General features: G+C 43.1%; 1 protein-coding gene across 1 annotated transcript; it reads left to right on the top strand.

The window, feature by feature from the left end:
- Positions 1–439: 439 nt before the first annotated feature.
- On the top strand, positions 440–27547 carry znf292b (zinc finger protein 292b; the record flags this gene model as incomplete). Its single annotated transcript, XM_079215708.1, has 8 exons — positions 440–604; positions 10289–10443; positions 10618–10696; positions 17386–17524; positions 18112–18314; positions 18653–18789; positions 20242–20383; positions 20818–27547. The coding sequence occupies 8 exons, from the start codon at positions 440–442 to the stop codon at positions 27385–27387; spliced, it is 7590 nt and encodes a 2529-aa protein (XP_079071834.1). The 3' UTR covers positions 27388–27547.
- Positions 27548–27849: the final 302 nt, after the last annotated feature.

Raw genomic sequence — 27849 nt, 5'->3', positions numbered from 1 at the left:
TACCATCTTTAATGTGATCTTCATTTATTTATTGGTTTATATATATATATATATATATATATATATATATATATATATATATATAAAATAATCCCAAACACATATATATATATATGCATATATATGCATATATACAGTGTAATATACAAACAAATAAATAAACAAAGATCACATTAAACTGAGATAATACACAGTATAAGCGCTTTTTTTTAGAGTTTATTTATTTTTAATATTGTTTGTATATTATATATATATAAATAGTAAAAAACTGTATGTATATACATGCATAAACACAGAGTTAAGGAAGCTGTCTAAATTCAGTTGGACGCTTTAAACCAATCCGGATGTGACCTGCCCAGGCGTGACTACGTCATTACGTAAGCGTCGCGCGGCGTACGTAGCTACGCTGCAGTGGTACGCGCTGGAGCTGGGTGTGAAGATGGCGGACGAGGAGGCCGAGCAGGACCGATGTCCTGAGAACGGTGTCAGTGAAACGATCGGGGAGCTCAGACAACGGTTGCGAGAGCTACAGGAATCCGTGGTTCGAGAAAGCGACGACCCCCAAACCGAATCCTCCTCCCGGTACTGCCAGGAGTTCTGCCGAGTGAGTTATCTCCCCCCTGACACATCCAACGGGAGCTAACGAGACCGTAACCTAGCTGCTAGCTAAGCTAGCTCGTAGCTGCGCCTGCAAGAGGGGACGTTATGGGTTTTAGTTTTCATAAATAATGTACGTGCACAGCTATATGTCACTAACTGGTCTCAGCAGACTAATGCCTGCACGCTCCCGGGGCTTTTACTCTTAATTATACCCAGAAATCAGCCGAAACGGCTCAACCTGCGGCTAGCCAGTGTTAGCTCCCAGCCATGTATGTTTGGCTACATGCGCGTGCACGTGAGTATAATTTCCCTGATTGTGCACTGTTAGCAAATCGAGTTGCTCCTGCATTTGTAACGGGGCTTGTTGTTTTTTTGTGTTAGAGCCACTGCAGTCAACAACAACAACGTATCGTTTTAAAGTTCACTTATTCGCATTAAATGTGGCGAGTACAAGATTTCACAGGAGAACACGGATTTGAGAGTTGTTCTACCTCCGCGGTGTTTTTTTTTTTTTTTTTTTTTTCCTTCTGCTATGTGTACGTGCAAAATAGGACGCACGCTTTTTATATGTGTCTGTGTGCAGAAGAGACACACCGCTTTCAATCAAAAGTTGCATACTAAAACAATGGAGCCTAAACACAGTCGGGCGTCTGCGGGTCCTGCAAGCTGCCCATTAGTGAGCCATCTGTACGCTCCGGTTGTTAAAGATGCGATTCGCGTGTTGAGGGCGTTTATGAGATGATGAGGATGAGGAGGGCGGATCTGCACCAAGCAGCGCGATTCCTGTTTCTTCGTCAGCGGATTTGATGTCCTCTGTCTTAAAGCACCAACTGACACACGGGAAAAATGCACACAGGTGTAACAATGTATTCACAAGAATCCCAAAAAATATCCATACTTTTTGTGTAAAAGTTCATGTGCATGTGTTGTTGCATCTAGTTTCATTATTATTATTATACATAATGGTGATGGTGTAATATATATATATATATATATATATATATATATATATATATATATATATATATATAGTAATTTGTGCATGGGATTCTCCAACCCTGTTTGAGGTTCACTCGAGACAAAAAGGCACTCCTTAAAACAAATACGCCCCAAATCAACCATTTATTTATTTACGCGTACTGAGAAGCAGAGACGGCAAGGCACACAGACGGAGAGAGATTCTGTTTGTCAACCAGATTAAATAAAACTTTTTTTTTTGTATTTTGACACAACCAACACGTTTTTTTTAAAGCTATATACTGAATGTTAGGACTACTCTGATGAAATGCACCAATGCTGGTGTTAATATTGACTTTTCTAACAGAATATTTACATTTCTAAACACCATGTATTGCTTTAAATTAGGGCTGCAACTAACGATTATTTTAATAATCGATTAATCGGTTCATTATTTTTTTGATTAATCGGATAAAAAAGCATTAATTTCCAACCCTTTATTCAAAAACAGAAGTGACAGTGCAAAACATCTTCAGAAAGCATAAACGGGTTGCTCCTCAAACATCCCATAGCTGTTAATTAAAACATTTAAATTAAAATGGACTAACACTAAACATACACATGTTTGCTTTACATCTGCCAAATGTAAACCCTTTTTACTGTAATTGATCTCCTTGGAGCAGAGGCTGCATTTAGCATGCCCTGCTTTACCAATAATTATGAAACACTGGGACAGTGGAAGCTGTACTGCTCCTCTCACGTCTGTTTTGACCACTTCATCTCAGCCCTGCATCAAGCTGCGCTGCATATAGAGCATCCTCTTCCTCAAACTATTTAATTCTGGGTCTCTTACGACCACGAAATGACGTTGTTGGCTAAGCCCAACTACGTGATTTGATTCAGTCTACTTTGAGTAAAAAACCTGCAGCCAGATCCGCTGGTTTAATGTTAACGAGTGACAGCGTGAACTGAACCAGACCGGGGGTTATGCATGTTTCACCACATTACGTGTTTTTACAAGCAAGACTGAACTGTAACGGAACATAAAGTAACTTTAACGACATACACAACCCAAACACGTTAGCTAACGTGATAGCAAGCTTCTTTTTTCTGCTGAGATCACAACCTCAGCGTTTCTCGGTGTCTCACTCCAATCTCAGACACGCTGAGATTGCTCTTTTTTTTTCTTCTCACCGCGACCTACTTTAAATCCGCCCAAATATTGCACGGCCATGTCTGAGATAGAGTCGACCGTTTGGCACTAATCTATGTGATGTCATCAAAGGGCGCTAACGTCTCGAACCGGACGCCCGACTCTCCTCTTCCCACAGCGTCCATCGTCTTTACCTTTTCAGGAGCCGCCGTGTTATATTAGACTCGCAGCGCACGCCTTTTCTCTCAGTTCTGTGCTTCCCGCTGGCTGAATTTATAGTTTCAATATTCCATATCGATATTTTCCAAGGTGTTGTAGCCGCCATGTTTGTCAAGGCTTTAGTCACATGGGGAAGTGGGCATGAAGTCATTTCTGGGCTCCGTACCCACTTTTTTATTTTAATTTTATTCTGCTGTGTGTGAATTTAGGCTCAGACCTGGGGGAGAAGTTACACTAAGGTTGATGAGCTTAACTTATTGATATTATATGCAGTGTTTCCCCTAGGTTTACAGTTGTGGGGGGGGGGGGGGGCGACACAAACACTTAAAGCAGTGGTTCTCAAACTTTTTCTGTAAATAACTTCATTTTGTAAAAAAAAAATATTTTTAAATTGCAATCACTTAGAACAATGAAAATTAAGTTATATCTGTGCAAAAAAATAACTAATATTTAGTTGCTACTAAATAGCTCATTGTGGAAAACAAACAGCTATTTCTTTTTTGCAGCTCATTGTTGGGTAGAAGACACAAGCACTTTGGCTCGTTTCACCTGGAGCAGGAGAGCTGCTCCGGGTTCAGAGAGCTGCGCTGGTGTGAGGAGCAACTCCGCTGCTCATCACATGAGAGCTGCTGTTGCCATCTTCACCCTGGGAGCGTGCAAAACGCAGATATAGCGGTCTGCTTTGCATGCGACATATTTTTTGACGCTCTCTGTCCGCTGCTGTGTGTGCGTGCGTGCACGCGCACCTGTCTGTGCATCAGGGCGGAACTCCGCTGTGCGCAATGCAGAGCAGAGGAGAAGTGTTAACGCGACCACGTAGAGACCGAAATGACAAGCTGTCGTGTGGATAATATAAATAAAATATGGCCGTTTAGTTGGTTTAATAACAGAACAAGGTGTAGACCTGTAGGAAAGAGAAACTTAAATGACGACTTGTGATCTGGCGCTATCGAGACAATTACAGGGGGGCGGAGGGTTTCTTCAGGGGGGTTCCCCGCCCCCCCTATTATAACTGTAGGGGAAACACTGATATGAATGGAAGTGTAACGTGGGAGAAAAGAACAGCTGGATTTTATTTCAGATTAAATTTTTTTCCTCTGCCAATATTAAGGCAATTTCCACTAACGAAACTAAGAGGTAAGAAAAGTCTCGAGACTCTGTCGCCTGTTCTTTTGTGTGCCTTTGCGTCATAAGTAGTAAACGTGATGGATATGATTTGGATTGTGATATTAAAGATAAGATGAGAATAGAAACACCCCGCCCAAATCCTAGTTGTGAAATGTACTTGATTGTACACTGCTTTTACAGAGTGGAGCATCTAATCACTTTTCATTCGCTTATTTCATACACCTGTATATTCTAGTAAAGAAATACAGTAGAGGACAGGGAAGAAAGGACCAGCAGTTATTTTAGTAGATAGCAATGCATTCATCTCTTATAAGTGTCGATAAACCGGTTGTTTTTAGTCAAATCCGTTTTACTTGTTCACACGTGTCTTTGATGGAGAGAGAACATCTGTGATACTCAAACATTTCCTGAAATGATTTGAGTATCACCGATTACTTAAATAATTCTCTGTTGGAATAAGTTAGATATTCTGTTGCGTTGAGCAAACAAAAGCAACTGTTTTGCATCTTTTTTTTTCCGGGGGATGTTTTCATTCAATCATATCCGAGATTTCAAGCGGCTCAACTGGTGTGAAGGAAACCCCCCAGTTCCCTCGCTGGGTCCGGGTTCATCTGAGAGGGAAAGGTCCTTGTGCACGACTGAGTATTAGCCCTCCCCCTCAATTATTTATTCTTCTACGTCTACAGACGTTCGTTTGTCATTTTTATCAAAAACAACAATCTGCCATTAGTTAATAAAGCGCCTTCGGATGAAATCAAGTTTTAAAAGAGGACAGCGAGTCTGGCTGAGGTCCTCAGGCAGGGAGTTCCACGGCTCAGGAGTCCAGACCGCAATGGGCCACCATTAGTGGGGCCGAGGACCTTGAGCGGGGAGGAGGCGTGTCACAGATGGAGGCATGCAATGGTTTAAAAATGAGCCGTAAGATGTTCAAATTATTCTGAAACTAGCCGACACAAACACTTAAAGCAGTGGTTCTCAAACTTTTTCTGTAAATAACATCATTTTGTGATTCCATCTGTGCTTGTATAAGTAACAGAATAAAGATTAGGTAAATCAGATTGCTCAATCAGACCAATTTTTTTTTTTATTGCAATCACTTAGAACAGGGATTCCCAAAGTGTGGAGCTGCCTCTAGGGGGTGCGCGAGATGAAAAATGTAATGGTAGTCTAATGGTGTAATAATTAATATTAAACATAATTTAAAAAAAATTAAGTAGGATTTTTTTAATGATAAAAATTCCCTTTGTAAGATTTAAAATTAAAAACGTACAATTTAATAAATAGATGCACTTCCGGCCGCCAGACTGCCTTTTACCTACACACAAGCGAGCCTAGCTTGTGCACCTAACGTCATTTCATTCATTCAGCAACATCCATGAAAATATGTTAAACTGGCTGAAATCGGGGAAGCTGTCAGGTGGGACATCTGAAGCTATCAGTAATAAAAGAGGAGAGGGACAGAGAGAGAGTGAGGAACCGCAGGCGAGAGAAACGGAGAGGTGCGTTGGGGAGAGACCGGGAGAAGAAATCGACCGGGAGTCGGAGAAAGAGGAGACGGAGGAGACCGAGGAGGAGGAAGGGATATCACAGACAAACCGGGAGCACAGAGGCCCATCGCGAAGTCAAGGTGAAAAAAGAGGAAACGAGAGTGAGCATCAGACAGGGAAAAAAATGAGGAAATATGATGACAATTATCTAGGTCTGGGCTTCACTTGGATTGGCAATGCAGATTGCCCGAAGCCACAGTGCGTGTTGTGCAGTGAGGTTCTGGCTAACAGCTGTCTGAAGCCCTCTTATTTGCGCATCCTGAACACCAAGCATGCCAGTGCAAGTCAGAAGCCCCTTACATTTTTTAGATCAAAATTGGAAGAGTTACAAAACAGCCAAAAACAATTGCAGTCTCATTCACGTGAGTCTCGAGACTCACGTCTCTCACTTTCTCCCCCTCCCTCTACCTCTCTATCGCTCTTGCTGCAGGCTGAGCCACCTGCGCTGCATGTGAAAATCCTCATATGGACTCCTCCTTTTTTATTTATATCTGTTTCTGAGCCTATGCATGTGCAACTCTTTGTTCTCTACGTGGCTTACTGTGTTTAAGTAAATAAATGTGAAATGCAATCTGCCTCTGAGCCTGTGCGTGTGTCCTCGCCATCCTTATTGCTCTTTAAAAGTGACGCCTTGTGTAACTGAAATTTATACGGCGGACTAAATCTTGTAACAAACGCCACGCGTGAGCAAACAGTTCTCGCATTGGTCCGATTTTATGCGACTATAAATAGGCTCTGTTGCGTTTTTTTTTTTTTTTTTAAAGGTGTGGAGGATTGGGGGTGCGTGAACCCGGTCGGGATGTAGAAGGGGGTGCGTGGCCTAAAAAGTTTGGGAACCGCTGACTTTGAACAATGAAAATAAAGTTCTATCTGTGCAAAAAATAACTAATATTTGGTTACTACTAAATAGCTCATTGTGGAAAACAATAATAATAACTTCTTCTTTTTTGGCCAAACAGAATGAGTGCAGATATGTGAGCCATCAGGTTGTATCAGTATTAGTGGCTGCAGTGAGCTGCTTTCCTCTACACATCTTTTTAAAACAGGGTTGTAGATTTGATACACTTCATGCTCAACGTTGAGCTGAGATCTGTTTTCTGTTTTGAGAGACGCAGCAGCAGAAAAGACGACGTCACGGAGACTTCTGGCAAAACGGCCAAAGTCGGCGAGTTGCGCAAGCGTAACCTGTTAACGGCGTACCGTAACCATTTACCCGAAAGTACAGGCATTTCTCCATGTATTTATTAATGACTTAGTTTTATGTCCGTGTACTTTTGTAATATGTGAACCTTAAATGACGACTTGTGATCTAGCGCTATAGAGGAAAATACAGGGGGGGCGCCCCCTAATATAACAGTAGGGGAAACACAGATCTCTATATATCATGCTCAATATTACTTTTCTATTTAAGTTTCCATTATGCATTGTTCACACCAAAACAGTTGCGAATTTTCGTTTTTTCGCAACCATCGCTGGGGGAAAGGGGCGGGGCTTATATCTGTGTCTTGAAAACATTTACTATTTCCTTCATCCACCAGGTAAATAACCACTAGTTCTGCTTTATACTTGTTGAGGAAGTCCCACACACGTCGGAACATCAACCGCCCCGTGTCTGGGTTCATAACATTTTCCGTAGTCACACACAGCTCCGACTCCTCCAGGACGAGTGTCTGAGTGAAGCCGTTTCCAGCGCTCCTTCAGCGGGCCAGCAGTTTCATTCAGTAACGGCGGTGATGCCGGGTGGAGCTTCTTAACGCTGATTGGCTTTCGCAACTCCGCGTCATGCGAATTATTCGCTGGAGTTGAAATATTTGAACGCCGGCGAAAAAGCGGAGTTGCGAATATTCGCAACGCCGTTTCGCCTCTATCGCGACGCCCGGCGAAAAATCCGCTTTTTCGCAACCTAACGCGGCTGTGCATTGACTTAACATGTATTCTGGACGCAAGAATATTTCGCAACTGTTTTGGTGTGAACACGGCATTAGGCCCTCATGTTAGTATTACTTCTTATACACTTGTATTTAATCCTTGTTGTATTTTACTTTTTAAAAGCTTTAATTTGTTTGACCTAACTCTTATTGCTATTGTGTTCTATTTTGCAATGGTGTCTGTATAGTATTCGTTATACTTGTTAATATATATTTATCTTTTTTCTATATTTTTTGGCACATAATTTCCTTCCGGATTAATAAAGTTCCACCGTATATTTTTTTATTTTTTTCGTCCATTACACAACAACATTTTACAAATAGTTTGTTTTGAAAGGCACTATACTTTACAATAACTTGCTTGGTAATTTGGCTTTTAATGAGTTTGTTCTCATATGTTGGGTCTTTATTTTGTTGAGTGTCTAACGGTGGAGCAAAGAGCCCAGAGTGCGACACTGGGTGATGGAATCCTGAGTGTGGAGGCTAAAGTTGAGACATCCGAGAAGCAGAGAGCAAGCTCGGTAAACGGAGCGGTCTCTGCTCTTGGCTCGGTTCTCCTCCCTGCAGGCAGATGTTTTCTGCACATATGTAGCCTGAAAACAACTGCACTGGCTTTTCTGACTGCGGTCAGCATGGCTGTTCGTAATGTCTCGGATGCTTTAAACTATAAAAATTAAGTAGGTGTTTGTTTTCTCATCAAAATAAATCGTTCCGAAATAATTCTTCCATTTTGTGAAGAATAAAAAGGAATGGCAAGTTTTTATACTAAAAACATAAACGTCCTAAAAATGTGGCATATGTTGTGCTTTTTGTTTTGTTTACCTCGAGCCCAGTTGGACTGATCATTGGGGACGCACCCATGTATGGACTTTGGAGTACTTGTAGGGCTGCAACAAACGATTATTTTAAGAATCGATTAATCTGTTTATTATTTTTTGGATTAATCGATGAATCGGATTTTAAAAAACATTGTTGTATTCTGTGATGCAGTCCGTAATGTGAGACCACCGCCTAACATTCTGGTGGTCACAAGCAGCCTCTGCACCAGAGGAACATACCTGGGTGTCAGCAGGACCAGGTCGTGATCAGACCTGCATCCTTAGCATTAGCATACAGTAGATTCAGAGATGTATTGTTCCTTGTGGGGCAGTTGACATATTGTTGAAAAGTTGGCAGCGCTTCATCCAGTGTGGTTAAAGTCACCAGATAGTCAGAAAAGCACCAGGCTGTTGACTCAGCACTCCAGACACAGTGGAGTGGATGGTGTCCACTGCTTCCTCAGCGTTGTAATGTAATGGTACTATTTTATTGACATAACAAAAACAAACAAACATGCACTTTATTAGTCCCCTTGGGGAAATTCTTCTTTGCATTTGACCCATCCCTGGTTGGGGAGCAGTGGGCAGCCCTTTGAGGCGCCTGGGGAGCAGCTGGGGGTTGGGTGTCTTGCTCAGGGACACTTTGACATGTGAGCTATGGGAGGACTGGGGATCGAACCGGGTACCTTGCGGTTTCGGGACGACCACTCATCCCCCTTAGCTACAGAGCGGAGTGATCAGGTGTATGTGATATCAGAGGGGGGCGTGTTCAGGCCACACTTGGAGTTGTACAAACCTGTCAGTCACAGCGTCTCAAAGACCTCACATTCCCCGTTACGATCGCCGGTACCGGTAGCCGTGTGCTTTCCTCGCTCAATCATTGACTGGCGTAATAATTGCGCGACCCAACGAATCGATAATGAAAACTCTTTTAATAATCGGATTTCATCGATTAGTTGTTGCAGCCCTAAGTACTTGCCTGTACCCATACGTGTCCTTAATAATACCATCACGGTTCTAACGATATCTTTTGATGCTGACATTTTTTGATGCTGAAATTCCAACCTGCAATATGGTGTTTTTCTCAAACGGAGCTTAGTTCTTGGCCAAAATGATGTTATTTACAGAAAAAGTTTGAGAACCACTGCTTTAAGTGTTTGTCGTCGCTCATCCCCCCTGAAGCTGTAAACCTGGGGGAAACTCTGTACGTACATATATTTTTCTATTAAATTATATTTGCGAAACTGCATTGTGTGCTTAAACAGTTGAATACTAATTGTCCAAGGTTGTATGAAACAAATATCCAAAAGATGTGGGACATGTTAAGGTCTTAATGCAGCATAAACCCGATTAAGATCAGGGTAGGACATTTACAATTTTTTTCGGGGGATATTTTTTGCCCCCACCGACTCAAATCCAGGGGCATTTAAAAAAAAATTAGGGGCACTTTTTGAAACTTGTAAAATAACATTTAACCTTTATTCAAAATAATAAATATACTTATTTAGGCTTACAGTATATGAGCAATTGTCATCAAATGGCAATTATAAGACTATTAGGCAGTAGTCTACAGATTCAGTGTGTTTTTATTAGATTTTTTTGAACATAAATCAGACAATCCTATTCAATTGTATTCTTATTTCTTTGTGGTTAGTTATTGTTGTTACCTTTTTTTTTAAACAACTATTAACAATTATAACTTTTATTTCTTTTTTCTAATCCACAATCATATTTATCGGGGGCAATCAAGCAGCATGAGCAGTCGTCTTGTGTCTTTGTGTCTGTAGATGACGTCCGCTTCTTTGTCCATTCGGCCCTGATGGGCAGAACAGCTTGTGCTTGATTCCCAAACTGCTGATGAAAGTTGTGAGCGCACACAGAATCTCTTTGAGTGGTTCTTTAGTGAACAACCTTGGCTCTCTCTCTGTCTCTGTGTAGACGCTGCTGGAGTATGCAAGCCGCTGGAAGACAGAGGAAGAGCCGCTGGCGCTGGTGGAAGTGTACATAGTGGCGCTGCTGAGTTACGCCCGGGCGTCGCCACACCTCTCGTTGCAGTGTGAGAACGTTCCTCTTGTGGTCGAGAGGCTCTCACTGTGAGTACCCTAAAGATGTGATTAACTGCGGATAACGCTCCTGCAATCAATCATCATTATGCTGAATGCTACTCTGGTTCAAGAGCTAAATTATACCTTTCTTTGTTTGTTCTATCTAAGAGTTTCAGATCGTCACGCTTGTGTTTTTGTTGATTGCTCCTTTTTGTCATGCAGGAGTTTCGTGGAGCTTTTGCTCTCGTTGAAGACGGATGTTCCAGATGGCTTGTGGAAAGAATTCAAGTCGTGTGTGCAGGTAAAGTTGAGGATTCTATTTATTAAAAATATAAAAATGATTAAAATTTGAAATGCAAGGACAGAACTCAAACCAAAGTTTTGCACCGCAAGACGAAGCACTGCTCCACAACGTCCTTTTGTTTTCGTAAGAAAAAGGATGTACACTGTAAACGCTGCTTTTGTCCTTTTATACAACGCTAGTTTAAATATCTGGCGGCAGAGAAATCAGTACGACCTAAGTCATCCAAGGTACTGCGGTCAAGCCAGCCTCCACTTCGAAAAAACACACATATTATAACGCACATATTTTTTCGTAGGCATTACGGCAGTATTTTTCAACCTTTTTTGAGCCGTGGCACATTTTCTACAATAAAAAAATCCTGCGGCACACCAACAACCCAAAAAGTTACAAAATGCCACATTGTAGCATAATACAGCATATGGTAGGTCATTATTGCGCTGCCTACTGGCATGGAAGAGTATTCAGTGTTTCAAGTAAACCAGATTGCTCCATCAGACAAAAAAAAAAACAAGTGTTATCACTTTGTTAGAAAAATTCAAATAAAGTTATGGGGAAAAAACTAATATTGAGTTACTACTAAATATCTTATTGTGGAAAACAATAAGGTATTTTTTTGCAAAACAATGAGTGCAGATATGTAAGCATCACATTATATCAGTATTAGTGGCTGCAGTGAGCTGCTTTCCTCTACACATCTTTTTAAAACGGGGTTGTAGATTTGATACGGCCTCTTTCAATTCATGCTCAATGTTGAGACGCAACAGCAAAAAAAAACGACCTCACGGAGATATCATTAAGATCGGCTTTTGGCGAAATGACAAGAATCGCCGAGTCGCACATGCGCAAGCTTAACCTATTAATGGTGTACGGTGAACATTTAAAATCAGCATTTCCTCTTGCGCCCCTCCTGTAAATAAATACTGCCCCAGTTTGATAAATACTGACTTAAAGGAAACATGGTGTTCATTTATTTTAATAATGACCACAAAGTGTGCAGGCTTGGTCACGGCAGTGTGTTTTTCAGGCTTTTGGAAGAATATTTCCAGAGCCTCTCGATATGCGAAGTCAGAAACATCATTGATGGAGCTCCATGCTGCAGGCGGTTGGATGTTTGTCTTGACCTGCAAATACATTAACTGTTAGGCTTTAAAAGTGAGAGCTCATAGTAGGGCTGTGCGGTATACCGGTTCAAACCGTATACCGGTTTCAGATTTCCATACGGTATGAATTTTTCATATACCGGTGATAACACGTAACAACTGTTGTTGCGCTGCAGCGGTCAACTAGACAGCGGTGCCGTCAACAAGCCATGCATATCGGCAAGAACAGCAGACGGCAACATTTATTTTTTACAGTTTAATACTAGGAGCGCAGTTGAGCTACTTAGATGTCAGGGTCACTTGGTTCACTTATGGTTCAAAATTACACGGCCAAATTGAATGCTGGGAAGTTGGGCGGCGAACAGCTGTTTGTGTGGCGTGTCTTCCGGTCTGTCTCTTCCTGGTTTTTTTTTTGTGCGCGAACTCTACCCACCATGCAATTCGGCGCTGTAATTTTATAACAATTTTGAACCATGACTGAGCCCAGTTACACTGACAGGTAAGTAGCTCCACTGCGCTCACAGTATTAAACTGTAAAAAGTAAATGTTGCTGCCTGCTGTTGTTGCAGCTATGGACGGCTCGCTGACAGTACTGCTGTCTAGTTGACTGATGCTGTTAAGGGAATCAATGTGTTTACTTGTTTAAAAAAATATGGCCCATTTCCAGCAACTATCACTCCAGTGTTCTAATGGTACATTGTGTTTGCTAATCGCATAGAAGACTAACGGATTATTAGAAAACCCTTGTGCAATTATGTTAGCACAGCTTAAAACAGTTATGCTGGTGAGAAGCAATACAACTGGCCTTCCTTTGAGCTAGTTGAGTATCTGGAGCATCACATTTGTGGGTTCGACTATACTCTCAGAATGGCCAGAAAAAGAGAACTTTCATGTGAAACTCACCAGTCTGTTCTTGTTCTTAGAAATGAAGGCTATTCCATGCCAGAAAGTGTGTGTGTGTGTGTGTGTGTGTGTGTGTGTGTGTGTGTGTGTGTGTATTTTTTTGGTATTGACAAAAGAAGAAATAAAACCCATAATGATCATAGTTTGTCAGCTTCTCGATGAGTGACGCTGTTCGGCACTGACTCCCCCCCCCCGCTGTCACCTTTTTCACCCCTTATGAGTTTGCAGGTATGTCTATAGGAAATCACTCTGCCAGACACTATATTGCAGGCTCAGACGCTCAACAATGGAAAATTATTTGCGGCAACTAAATAATAATTTTTTAGACCAATTAAGTGAAAATGGACATTTTCTCACGGCACACCTGATGATCGGTCACGGCACAGTGGTTGACAATCACTGCATTACGGTACGAGCGTGTAAGAACTGACTTTGAAATGAGAGCAAACTTGGTGAAGGCAAACTGTATTCCAAGGACATTCTGTTTTGGAATTTCAAAATAAAAGCTCTAGAAAATCACATTCATGAGCTAACTTTAAATCAATTTATGAGCCAATGTATGTCTAATTTTAGATTAGAAACAAAATGACCCATAGTTACAAACTATTTCCACTTTAGATTAATAGTAGACCACCTTAAGATGTCGGAGACAATCAAGACATTCCAGTGTTTCCCCTACCTACCCCCCTGAAGAAACCCCCTGCCCCCCTTTAATTTTCTATATAGCGCCAGATCACAAGGAGTCATTTAACCTCTTAACGTTCTGCCGTCCCGCGGGCGTCTTTTACTGTACATTCTAGTGCAGTGGTTCTCAACCTTTATTCAATGGTGTACCCCCTGTGAAATATTTTTTCAGCCAAGTACCCCCTTCCGTAACCCCTGCCGTCAGTGTTGGATTTATTAAACTGTCAACAATGAATATGGCATTGAACTCTATGCTTTTGCATTTACATTTTAGTGAGGTGCTTGTGCTTCACTGAGGATCTTTGTCAGTCTTTGTGGCAGCGAGGCCACTGCTGTGATCAAGCTCTTCTCTAGACACAGTCTGCTTCTTTGTTTTGATTACAGTCATTGCGGAGAAGGAGGCCTCACATCAATATGTGGAGGCAAAGGGTAGTAGCTGCTCCAAAGCTTTCCGTCCCAGGTCAGGGTGCTCCTGCTTCACACACACACCCAAAACTGTGTGTGTGGATGTGGCAAACTTCATCTGGAGGCCACGGTCAGATGACACTTCCAGGAGTTTTTCCTGATAAGTGACAGGTAGCTTGCTTCCGTTTGTTTCAGGCAAGAGAAATGGGTTCCTCACTGTGCAGATTTATCCTCCGTGAGTGAAAATCTTGAATCAAGTTGGTCAAATGTCCCACTATGACCGACTTGACTGGAGCTCTGTCCACATCCTCACTAGAGAGAAAATACTCCACCTGAGGAAAGCAGGTGAAATCTCCCTCTGCAGAGGACCTTCTCCACAGATCTGCTTTCTTCAGGAAGCCACCCACCTTGTCATACAGGTTTAAAATGCTGGTCTCTTTGCCCTGCAGAGACACATTCAGTTCGTTCAGTTTGATTTTGATATATATATATATATATATATATATATATATATATATATGCATGCATGCATGCATGCATGGGGAGACCTGTGCTCGATCAGAAAGGTGTGCACTGCAGATCGTAATTCCAACAGCCGGTTGAGTATTCTCCCTCGAGAGAGCCAGCGCACTTCTGTTGTGTGTTCAGCTCCAATGTGTGCACAGGGGTGGTGAAACAGGCGTGCATTGCGTGGTCTTGACTTTATGAAGTTGATTGCTTTGATGCTGTCGTTCAAGACGTCATGTAACACAGGGCTCATTTTCTTGCACGCCGATGCTTCCCTATGTATGACACAGTGAGTCCACTTCACGTCAGGGTTTTATGTTTTAATGCGCGCTACGAATCCTCTCGCGCTGCCCGTCATCAAGGCCGCTGCGTCCGTGCAGATGTTGCCGCAGGATTTCCAGCTCATTCCATTTTCACAGAAGGTGTTGACAACATAAACAATGGCATACAAATCTTCTTTGGCACTTGTCCCTGTTTACAGCAGCATTGCTGCTACGCTTCAACCACGACTTCATTGTTTGAGTTTTAAGGCGGCAGTGATAGATAGACTGGTAACGATAGGTAGCGTGTGCCAGGTTTTGTCAAACCATCCTGATATGGGGGAGACTCTGGGTTTTTAGGATAATTAAATAGCCTACTTAATATAAAATTCAGTTTGTTAACTTACACTTATGTTGTATTGAATCTTTATCAAATAAATATTTTTAAAGGATTTTTGAATGGATGCTAATTTTAAATAGATTTAAAAAAAATCTCACGTACCCCCTGGAGTGCCTTTCACGTACCCCCATTTGAGAACCACTGTTCTAGTGTACACTGTACCCCCTATTTATAGTTCGGTACGAGTGCCATATGTTTCTGGAAACCTACGATTCTTGTGATTCCATCTGTGTAACCCGTTTCAAGATCAGACCACCACGGCAGCTACAAACAAGACTTTTGTCAGGCAACAACAAACAAACAAACGATAGCAAAATCCAGGCAACTCACCGATGACTCCTCATATTGATCCATAAATCCATAACATTCCAACAAAAACGGCGTTGTTGCGTCGTAAAGGTCCAGTTTAAAAAAAAAAAATAAATAAAATAAAATAAAATATCCCATAAAAGATTTAGTCCAAAACACGTGATCCATAAATATCCACCAACTAGCGTTGCATCATTTCATATCAGCTGGAAGATATGAAAGAAAGCAGTTTTGCTTTTAGCAGAAAACCAAGCCTCATTGTACAATGACAAATTCATAAAACGAGATTTGTTTTTCTTGACCAAAATCACAGCTGTGTGTTGACAACGTTGCTGTATTTGTATCAGACTTTTCAAGTTTATAATCAATCAGTAGTTATTGTCAAACAATATCTTCCCAATCTCTACATGATGTTTTTGTCAACCTTAATTATTTTGTGATGGATCATTTGCTTGTTTTTTGTCATTAACTTTCGCACATCTATAGTTTTTTCACGGAACGAGGTCGACTTTCTGATCTTTAGAGAGCACAGCTACTTGAACCAATAGGAGCTTCAAGTCCTGACTGACAGGCTACATTACCCAACCAGAAGCTACGTTGAAGTTCAGCCTCAGCCTCTCTTTTCTTACGTGGCTCAAGCCTGTCACGTCGTACAGCTCAGATGACAGGCGTTTCGTACAGACAATGAAATTGCCTAAAAAACGGGACTAAACAAGAGGGGGTGGAGATGATCCCAACAGGCTCCAGCTTCACCAGAACAGACTTCTGTTCATAGATCCTCAGTCTGTCATTGAATTAGCATAAAAATGCATTTATACTTCATTTTCTCTGTGTCGGCAATACTGGTAGTACATATGAATAGTACCTCTATAAATGTGCAAGACTATGAGTCTTTTAAATAGGTATATAGTGTATATATCATGAATATTTTCAGTCTCAAAATGAAAAAACGCCTAGACATTTCATTAGAAAAACATGTGTAAAATATTCTGCTTTTTACTTAGACTAGAAAAGGCTTCAGGCTATGGTCCCATTGTGTTTTCCAGTCCATAAGTCCCATTTATAGTCATCTACAGGCATCTATTTACAAAGAAATGTTCAGGCGGAAATAAAAACCTTTTACTTTAGTGTGTTCAAACTTGTATAACTCGGTGTCAGCAGCACTTAAAGTGATTCTGACTATTGAGGGAAAAAGCTTCAGTGTTACCTTTTCAAAAGAGACCAAGACCATGCATTTACTCCAAATAGTTAAAGTACAGCTTCCAATTTACTTTGGGTATACCTGGATAGGCGTTTTTCGTCAAATTCTACAGGAACGTTAAGAGGTTACGGTTCTCTTTCCTATGAACAGGTCTACACCTTGTTCTGTTATTCAACAAACTAAACGACCCGGAGTAGCTCTCCTGCTCCAAGTGAAACGAGCCAAAGTGCTTGTGTCTTGTACCCAACAATGAGCCTGCTGGCTTCACATATTACAAAAGTACACGGACATAAAACTAAGTCATTAATAAATACATGGAGAAATGCCTGTACTTTCGGGTAAATGTTTGTTACTCCGTTAACAGGTTACGCATGCACGACTCGCCGATTCTTGGCGTTTTGCCAAAAGCCAATCTCCGTGAAGTCTCCATGACGTTGTCCTTAATGCTGTTGCGTCTCTCAAAACAAAATTCATTGAGCATGAATTGAGAGAGGCCGTATCAAATCTACAACCCTGTTTTAAAAATATTTGTAGAGGAAAGCAGCTCACTGCATCCACTAATACTAAAACAACGTGATGGCTGACACATCTCTGCACTAATTTGCAAAAAAAATATTATTATAAAAAATATTATTTTTTGGTCTGAGGGAGCAATATTGATTTACTTGAAAGTGATTGCAATTTTCTTTATTCTGTTATTTATAAAAGCACAGAATGATGTTATTTACAGAAAAACTTTAAAAACCACTGCTTTAATTGTTTGTGTCGCCATTGCCAGAGGAGATAAATGTTTTTTCGTTTTTTTTTCTGTAGGTTTGCACATGTGAAATACCTGACATTAAAGCTGATTTTGACTTTGATATCAGATATCTTTTTTGTCTTTTTTACATCATGGAGTTTCTCCCTCTTGTGTCCAGTTTGTGTCCGGTACGCTGCAGGAGAACAGAATCTCCCAGCTGTCCCAGCTCTCGGCTCTGGGCCAGTATGACGGCGTGTGGACCAACAGAGTCCTGCAAGGCCTCCTGAGGTCCGCCGAAGACCTCCAGACCCAACAAGGTGAGCTCCAACCTCCGGTCCGTGAGACGGGTTTCAGATCCAAAACGTATCGAGTGTCTCCGACAATGGAGTTTGTTCAGCATTATGAACTGGGACTGGGACACATGTGTAATTTAAAAAAAAAACACTATAATTGGACACTTTTCTTCTTTAGTCAAATACAACTGAAAGTAAATAGACTTTATATCTAAAGTTTATATCTAAAAGCCAGACAGCCAGCTGCAGAACACAAGTCTGTCACGAATTTTAACAAAGTTTCCTGGTAAAAGTGATGTCTTATGCAACATACAAATGTAAAAGTATGTTGTAAAAGTACATGCAAATGGTCGCTTGCTGACGTGGTCGTCGCTCTTCCTCGCGCTATCTGCTCTGACATGAGCAGTATTCTCAGTAGGATGAGTGCCGATGCATATACGGTTCTGCGTGGGTGGTCTTACAGAGCTGTGAATTAGTATGAATGGGGTTCCAAGATTTGACTATCAAGCATGTTCAGTGTTTATTTAAAGTATGACTATACTCTTGTTTACATGTAAAACAAAAAAAAACTCAATTCATAATATCTGAAAATTACGTGACTTTTTTTTTAGTCGAGGAGTTCCTGGTGCAGGAGGGACTGGTTCTGCTGGAAATGAGAGTGAGCCAGATGATGAAGGGGAATCAGCTGGGGAAGGCAGCCCTGCTGGCCAAGGTGTGCGCCGAGTGTCACGCCTTCCAGGGGAAGGGACTCTTCAAGCAGATGTACCTTGTGTGTCTCTGTGCTACCTCAGAACAGGACCAGCTGATGGACCAGGTAATTATTTATATACATTTGTGTTAAAGCCAAACTTCATGAATGATGTAATCACACCGAACGACTTTGTATTGTATTTGTTGAACCAGTTTAACGGTCCAACTTTGCCATGTTATGTTACTGAGTTATGAATGTATCCTGTAATACCTTTCTTTGCCACAAGATGGCAGGCTACACTTAAAAGCAATTTGCCAGAGTGCAAATGTTGGAAGGCAATTATGGTGCCTCCTATTACTTTATAAATATTAGATGATGAAGCTTGTGGGTGTTGTCCTCAAAGCAATAGGTGTTGTTTTCCAGTCAAACCTGCTCACTGCACATGTCATCCATCTGTGCAGCTTTCGAAGGAGGATTGCCGCGACGTGTTGGAGATGATCTGCAACCTCGAGTCAGACGGAGACGAGAGGGCAGCGTTCAGCTTGTGCTCGGCCTTCCTCACCCGGCAGCTTCTCCAAGGAGATACTTACTGTGCTTGGTAAGAAATCACAAGACACACAATTTGATGCACATCTGTATGTTTCTTTGTTGTATGGAGGGAAGAAAAAAATTATCCTTGATTGTACAAAAGCAAATAACGGTGATTCTTTTAGTCCTAGAATGTGTCTTCAAACGTTTTATTCTACACTTTTATCCCACAATAGGGATGGGTATCGTTTTTTTTTTTTCCGATACCGGTGCTAAACCGATACTTTTAAAACGATACCGGTGCCTGAACCGATACTTTTTTATTGCCAAGGCAATTTTTTTTCTTCAAATTGAACAATATATTAAATGTTTAAAGTATACTAGAAATATAAATAAATACATACAAAATACTTGACTTCAAACTACAGCTTCAAACCTTTTAACTTCAAACTATAAACAATATATATTTAAAAAAAGAACAGACACAAGCATCAGGTGGCCTGATTGGGACTGGTGCAACAAAACTCAGACACTGTTGGATTCTACAAACTGCAGCTTTACTGGACTACACGTCATCATTAATATCAACTGGGAGAGCTTTGTTCCAGCAAGCCGAGGACGGATGTTCAAAAGCTCGTGCTCGTGTCTCCAGCGATCTCTACATGTCTACGATGTCTACAGTGTGTGAGCGCTGGAAGCCCCGCCCCCTTGAGCCCCGCTCTGCATGCAGGCAGACGGGGAGCGCCGCAGCGAGTGCACTCTGATCCGCGCTATTTTAATAATCGTTTTTAATGTACGGGTACCGCGCTACCTTTTTAGTATCTATATACCGTGCAACTTTACAGAGTAGTGTAGAAAAAAAAGTGTTTAAATCTGCGTAGTCACCGGAAGGAAGCACCGAAATCTGCGTTGCTTTTCGGTCCGGTAGGTACCGGACGTGTTGGAAGGGGTGCCATTATGCCATATTGGCACCGGTTCTCGGTACCCAACCCTACACAAAATTAAAAGAAGATAAATAATAATAAAAAAAGAATATATAAATAATAATAAAAAGAAGGAAGAAAAAAAAATATATATATATATAATCTTTTTTATTTATCTTTTTAAATGTTGTTGTATTTTTTTTATATTTCTTAATGTATATATGTTTTTTTATATTATTTATTTATATGCATTCAAGTGTTTGAATAAACAGATTTGATTTTGATTGGCATAAATTGTTTTTTGTATTTGTCAGAATTATTTTAGCTAGACTAATCTAGTTTGAGGAAAAGACAAAAGTTGAACGCAGAATTGGTCTGCATATATTTATTAAACACATATTGAATCATTTACCCATAATCAATGTGTAGTATTAATGCACACTGTCCCTGGCTGACGAAGCTCTTCTGTGTTTGTGTCATTATGATGTTGTGAGTATTTAGAGGCTGATGGTCAGTATGAGCGTGACTAGATTAATCAATAGATTTAATGACGACACAGACTAATAAATGACTAAATGAATTCCATTTCTTCTCCCCAGGGAGCTCACTCTGTTTTGGAGCAAGCTGTTGAAGAGGTTGGAGCCATCAGAGCAAGCCTTCCTCGACGGATGTCGCCAGATGTCTTTACTTTCTAAAACTGTGTACCACATTCTGTTCCTTATCAAGGTCATCCAATCAGAGGTCAGTAAACAGTCAGTTGATGTAGCGTTATCAAACTGTGGGCCCACTGAAGAACAAGTCATCACTTCACAGTTTTTACATGCTTTTATTGTAGTCTTTTAAGTTAAAAGCAATCTTTTTATCTTTGCTTTATTACAGTGAGCCAAAGAAAGCTGGCATGGACTTTTTAAACATTGCTTGATGGCTGTCTCTTTTACACCAATGTTATTTTGACTCTGACTGCCTCCTCTGGTGGTGGATTCAGTTATGATTATTTTTGTTATTGATGTGAGAAATGTACCAGCAGCCATACGTACGTAGCTATTATGTTGTTGCTGGTAACTTTGCCAAACAAGGAACCACCCTGCGTTATTTTAAAGTGTCTCTTTTCAGAAAATGTAAATCTGTGTTTGGCAGCTTAACGTTACTCTGGTTCCTTTGTTTCCTTTTCATAGATTGACAGCGATGGACTGCCGGTGTGCATCGAAATGTGCATCAGGGCTTTGCGAATGGAATCGGACGACGGAAGCACCAAGGCCACTGTGTGTAAAACTATTTCTTGCTTGCTTCCCACCGACCTGGAGGTCAAGCGAGCCTGCCAGCTGACGGAGTTCCTCTTGGAGCCCACGGTGGATTCCTACTACGCCGTGGAGACTCTTTACAATGAACCGGATCAGAAACTAGAGGAGGAGAATATGCCCGTTCCCAACTCCCTGCGCTGCGAGCTCCTGCTGGTTTTTAAAACCCAGTGGCCTTTCGACCCGGAGTTCTGGGACTGGAAAACGCTGAAGCGTCATTGTCTCGCACTGATGGGCGAAGAAGCATCAATAGTATCGTCCATCGACTTGCTGAACGATACCGAAGACCCCGAGGAGGAGGAAGACTTTCTCGGCCAGGAAGGGTTCAGGAATATCCCAGACCACAATGTCAGTGGCACCTACGAACTGAACGACATCACAGACAAGAGACAGAAAAACAGAGAAATGAAGAAGCTGAGAGAGAAGGGTTTCATATCTGCTAGGTTCAGAAACTGGCAGGCGTACATGCAGTACTGTGTGCTGTGTGACAAAGAGTTTCTCGGCCACAGGATTGTACGCCATGCACAGACTCACCTGATCGGCGGCGTGTACAGCTGCCCAATATGTACTCAATCCTTTAGCTCAAAAGACACGTTGCTTCCACATGTGACCTCACACGTTAAACAGTCGTGCAAGGAGCGGCTAACCGCCATGAAATCAAACAAGAAATTGGCCAATCCCAAACCGGCCGCCCCCGTTATTGCAGCATTGAAGTCCAAGACGGAAAACAAAGTTCATGAAAATGGTGGTTCCTTAGGTCAAAATGGGGGGTTGAGTCGGAATGTTCCGTCCAGAGTGTCCCGGTGTAACACTGACAACGGGGAGGACAACGTGTGCCCGGTTGGAAAATGCAGACGGAGTTTCAAATTTTTCAGAAATCTCGTCGCGCACGTTAAAGCTCACGGGGACAACGAGGAAGCGAAGACTTTCCTCGAAATGCAGAGCAAAAAGGTTGTTTGCCAGTACTGCCGCCGCCACTTTATTAACGTCAGCCACCTGAACGACCACTTACAGGTCCACTGTGGCGCGAGGCCGTACATATGTATCCAGTTGAACTGCAAGGCGAGTTTCCTGTCCAACACTGAACTCTTGATACACAGGAAAACGCATTCTGCTTTCAAGGCCAGGTGCATGTTTCCCAATTGCGGCAAGATTTTCCACGAGGCCTTCAAACTGTATGACCACGAGGCGCAGCATTATAAAACGTTCACTTGCAAAATTGTGGACTGTGCGAAGGTGTTCCATTCGCAGCACCAGCTGGATTTGCACCAGGAGGGGCACGCCGATCTGGAGGAGGAAAGCCCGGCGGCCGAACAGATCGCACAAAATATGCAGCCCGGCCCTTCACTCATTGAACAAATGCTTTCCAATCGCACTCCCGTCAAACAAGAGAGTTCCCAAGACAACTGGAAACCCGAGAGTGCTGGTAATTCAAATAATGGAAGGCTGCCAGAGTCCATTGAGAGCTTACGGAAATCCTCACAACCGCCGGTGGAACCTTTCGAACAATACAGAGTCAAACAGGAACCACTAAACACGCCTTGCTCAGCCACCAGTCACACACAGGATTTTAATCATTCTGTTATTCAGCCTGCAAATTTTCTCTCATCCGATCCAAGTGAACCCAGACGTAGTTCAGTTAGTCATTCTTTTGATTGTATAAGACCTTCCCAACACAATCAACCAGTACCTCCATTTGAAGCTAATTTAGGTAGCGTGTCGCATAGCTGTAATACCGGTGTCTTGCATGGCCGGCCACAAATGTTCCCCAGTAGTTTAAATACCGGAACGACGGGTTACAATTCCCACTGCAACTTACCATTGCCGGGGCAACAAGGGCCAATGTGCAGTAGCAACCTGTTGACATTACCCTCCCCGCAGAACTCCGTAGAGCCGGCAATGTCGCAACCACTTCCTCCAACGGTAACCCCTCAGCCGCTCACTGCGAACCGATCATCGGAGAACCGATCATCGGAGAACCGATCGGAGAACTCTGTGGCATCCGTAACGAGCGCCGGTCCCCCGCCTGGCCACAGGGAGCGATTCCACTGTCCGTTTGAAACCTGTCCGAGGCACTACAGCTCCTCCAGGAGCGTGTCCAAGCACATGAAAACGATTCACTCCGATTTCTATGAACAGTGGAAAGTTGCTCGGACTAAAATCAAGATAACCTATGCGCCGGCGGCCAGCACATCGGCCGGTGGACATCTCGGTTCAGCTGCTGGACATCTCGGTTTGGCCGCCTCGGTTCAGAACCAGCCGGCCAGCAGAGTACCAGTTCACGGAGTTCAGAGGCAGAACGTTATCCAATCGCCTCCTTATATTAATATGGGTGTACGGTTAAACTGTTCTGCTCTACATTCCCATTCATGTTCCCACAACAAGAATGCTTCTCTCCTGATGGAAAAGGTTTTAAACCCCATTGTCCTCTCTCAGCTGGGAAGTGATGCCACTCCAATAACTGCGCAGTCCCATGTTTCAGGTAGTCAAAATTGGCTCTCGGCTCCTGGAAGTGAACAAATTCAAAACTGTGGCTCCTCCCGAGTCTATGCGTCAAACATACAAGTTGATGCCTTGCAGTCACCGCTTATGGAAAATGGATCCCGGCAAGTTATGCCCTCTTACATGGACGGTGCTAAGGAAGTGTCGCAACAAGCACAAGGCCATATTCCGCCATATTCATCACAGATGCAAAGCAGTTTAGTCTCCATTTCCAGGGCACCAGAAAAAACTCAATCAATGCAAAGTAATATGCAGTCTATTTTTCCCCCTCCACACAGTGCAAGCCAAAAGCACTTTAACAACCAACCTCAAAACGGCCCAGTTGTCTCTGAAAACCACCCTGAAAATCAAAAGCCAGCCAGAAAAAGCAAACGGACCAAATGGCCAGCGATCATTAGGGATGGCAAATTTGGTTGTTGCAGGTGTTTTAGGCAATTTGATAGTCCTAAATCTCTCGGAGGCCATTTGTCCAAGCGCGTGAGCTGTAAACCGTACGATGAGTCTGAACTCAACACAGATCTGCCGGCCTCCTTTCTCGACCTCCTCAATTCAGAGCAAACGGTCAACCCCGCTCAGCCACAGTCGTCTTACAGCCCTCCTGCTGTTTATCAGGGGAAGCCTCATCTGTCTGCCACAAATGGTTCAGCAGCTGCAAAAGATTACCCTGCCCCTAATTATTCCCAAGATAATGTGCCAGTATATGACAATGATGAGACAAATGATGACATTCTTAAGCAAATCATGGCTGAATCCAACTTGTCTGAACTTTTTGTAAACACACCTGCGCCGCAGCCATTGTTCCAAAACCCGTGTGTTCCCTATTTAGCTGGTGAACGCCTGCCAGGGAGCTCTGTCATACAGCATACAGAAAATGTCCAGGTGAAGCAAGAGGACAATTCGTACAGTATATCGCACTATTCACAGCCTGGCGTTGATACGTTTGCTGGAAGTGAGTTTCCTGACCCACTTCTCTCCCAGATTCTCAATGAAAACCCTTTCACCACGAACCACAGAGAAAGGTATCGCTCTCCAGCAACCATGCAGACGGCAGATTCAAACCCAGTGATGCGGACACGGTTACCCGATGGTCGGCTCAGTGCAGCAACACGTGGCATAAAGGTAGAGACGCAAAGGACGACGCCGGAGCACGATGTTAAAAAGCGACTGCGGGAGCAGATTTTGGCTGGCGACTTTCACCATGGAAACAGCTTATCCCATTCAAGCAACACTGACCCCAATGCCAATTCAAGTGCCATGTCTTTTGGCCCAATGTTCAGTTCCTCCAATGACTACGGGCTTCATCAAATGTTCCGTGATACAAAGAGTGACTGGGCTTCCCTTGAAGAAAACTGTACAATCATGCCGGGAACCTCTGTCGAAATTGATCGACTTCTGAACACGCAGAGCTTTACCGGTTTCAGAGAGACCTCCACCCAGCTGCAGGACGTCCTGAGCACCACAGGGGTCCCGGCAAACGATGCCGATCTTGAGCCTGGTCAGTTGTCTGCCGGCCAGCAACAGTGGATGACGGAAGTTCAACGTGCATTTGAAAGGCTCGACTTAATCCGACAGAGATCTGATCAAATGGCCATACCCACGAAACAAAGTAACGTCTCTACGCCGAGCCAAACCGTATCCCTGAAGAACATTGTCAAGCCGTTTGCTTGTGAGAACTGCCTATTTAGTACCATATCTGGTGAAGCACTTTGGAAACACCTCTCCAAATGTCACAACTACACTATTGAGATGGTGAATGTGGTTAAAAAAAAGTACGGCCAATACGCTCCCTTTAAGTGTCTCAAATGTGGCAAAAGATTCACCCGTAACTCAAACCTGCGCGCTCACTACAACTCAGTTCACAAATTATTAGCTCAAGAAATCGCAGACCTGGATACCCAGCGCAGGGAGGCCAAAGCCGCTGCAGCGGCTTTGGCCTCCCTGCCCGTGAGTCTGCAAACCCCGACGCCCACTTCGCTCCAAGACGCCGTAAAACATGAACAGGCGTTTGTATCGATCACCAACACGGACGTAACTAACCAGAAATTACAAGATGACAATTGCTCCACGGTCATCCAGCCCTTGCAAACCACTCCCGTGCTCAAGCAAGAGATGACGCCACCAGTGCAGGCCCACACCTCCGCATCGAGCTTTCAGTCCGCACAACAGTGGTCTCGTCAACGCGCATGCGGTAAACAAGTTCATGCCCATTTGCCCAAAGCATCGATTCATCTCACCAAGGCTTTGTCTGCCGATGGGCTTCCGGCTCCCGACAAGCAATCTGCTGTCAACGGACTGGCAAGAGTTCAGGCGAGCATAAACGTAACCAGGAAGCGGAGGAAGCCCCACTCGCGGGCCGCCACCAGTCCGTACAGACCCTACCGCTGCGTTCATCAGGGTTGCGTGGCGGCCTTCACCATCCAGCACAATCTGATCCTCCACTACAGGGCTGTTCACCAGTCGGCTCTGTTGGGACTGGCGGTGAACAAAGAGCAGGACCAGAGCGACGGACCGGATGAGACTATGGACCACGATGATGAGGAGTCGGATGCGGAGCTCCCCCAAATTTTAGAATTCAGGTGCCAAGTCAAAGACTGCTCGCGAGTTTTCCAAGAAGTTCCCAACCTTTTGCAGCATTACTTGCAGCTGCATTGTTTCAGCCTTGAGAAGATCGGCAGCATCTTGTCCAGAGTCAAGCTCGGCAAGTTTGCCTGCAGCCAACAAGGCTGTACGGCTTCCTTCACCGCGTTCTGGAAGTACATAGCGCACGTCAAAGAGCAGCATAAAGATTTGAAGCTGGTCAAACATGAACAATTCAACGGCTCGTTCAAGTGTGAAATTGAAGGCTGTGACCGTAGGTACGCCACAAAGTCAAACCTGCTCAGGCATGTCATGAAGAAGCATGAGGAGCTGTACCAGCCCAAGATAAAGACTGAACAGATGGAAGTTGAGATTAAACAAAACGCAAAGGCTTTGCTTTACCAAATTACCAAGACAAGTAATGGGAAGGAAAACATAGAGAGCAATAAAAAGATCCTCCAGAGGCCGAGCGACACAAAGAGAGTAGTGAGCAAGGCAAAAAGCAACCACTGGACTAAATATGGAAAACCCTCCTTGAAATCTAAAGTGGAGGCAGCGTCCATGTGCACCAAGAGATTTCCTCTACAGTACCCCTGTATGATTAAAGGCTGCGATACAGTCACAAAGTCAGAGCGGAGCATATTAAAACATTACGTGGGACACGGACTATCGGAAAAGTACCTGGAACAGCAAAGGAGTCACTTCATATTCTGCAAAAAGTTCCCCAGGCAGAAGTGCCGCTCCATCAGAAGCGACGATTCCAAATCGGAGAACACCTCTGACCTGTCGGACAACGAGTTGACATCGGACGCCGGCCTGGAAGGAGGAACTTATGGGTATTCGAAGCCCGTCCTACGCAAGAGGGCCTCAGCAGGGTCCCCCGCCACGGTGTTCGAAAGCAAATTATCCACAGATGAGAGTTCGGACGGCTCCGTGGTGATCAAACGTAAACGAGGGCGTCCGCGAAAACTGATCGGAAAATCTGAGAAACGCAAGAAAATGCCTCGTACGACCAAAGTCGAGGTGGCTTACAGCCGGGACGACGAATCCGACTCCTCTTGCCCCGCAATACTGCAGGATGAGAACGCGCCGCTGGCCTCTTTCAAACCGATGGGATTCGAAATGTCTTTCTTGAAATTCCTGGAGCAGTCGAATAAATGTGAACCCTTGACGGTGAAGGTTGGCGTCCCAGAAACGTGGAGCAGGACGTCGGGTCTGAACTCCAAAGACACGTGTGTGCGCTTCAGCAACCGTCAGAACACAAAATCACTCAGTAAGGTCAAAATAATAATAGACGGGGCCTTTTCGGGTGTCACCGACCTTATGTTGAAACAGCTGCAGGACACGCGGCCCACAGTGGTATTGTAAAAACAAGAGACTGACTCGTTTTTGTTTTTTGTAAAGCAGAACCTCAGGACTAGAATGAGTAACATCTGCTGCAGACTGGTGCCCTACATGTGAAATATTTTCTACACAATCAGCTATAAAAAAAAAAGAAGAAAAAAGATTTAAAAAAAAGCAAAACAAGTTGTTTTGAATTATGCTGCATTATCTGTACAATTTGTCTTTTCTTTCTTTTTTTTTTATATGAAGAAAAAAGTATATAGCATGTTTTTATTTATGGACGGTCAAAAGGTTTCCGGATCATTGATGATGTGACATCGACTTTTTGGGGTCTTAATAATATCCCTGTGGGACGTAGAGACAAAACAAGACTTTGAAATGGGTTGTAACGTTGTGTGTAGCTTGTGATTCCAAGATGTTGATTATTGTGCGTTGGTTATATAGTCACCTGCTGCCACCAGCAGTCTTATTAAATGAACAGTTTTT

Source organism: Taurulus bubalis (genome assembly GCF_910589615.1).
Source record: "Taurulus bubalis genome assembly, chromosome: 3".
Classification (NCBI taxonomy): domain Eukaryota; kingdom Metazoa; phylum Chordata; class Actinopteri; order Perciformes; family Cottidae; genus Taurulus; species Taurulus bubalis.
Note: the sequence above shows the minus strand (reverse complement) of the source record. Positions and strands in the feature narration are given on the sequence as shown.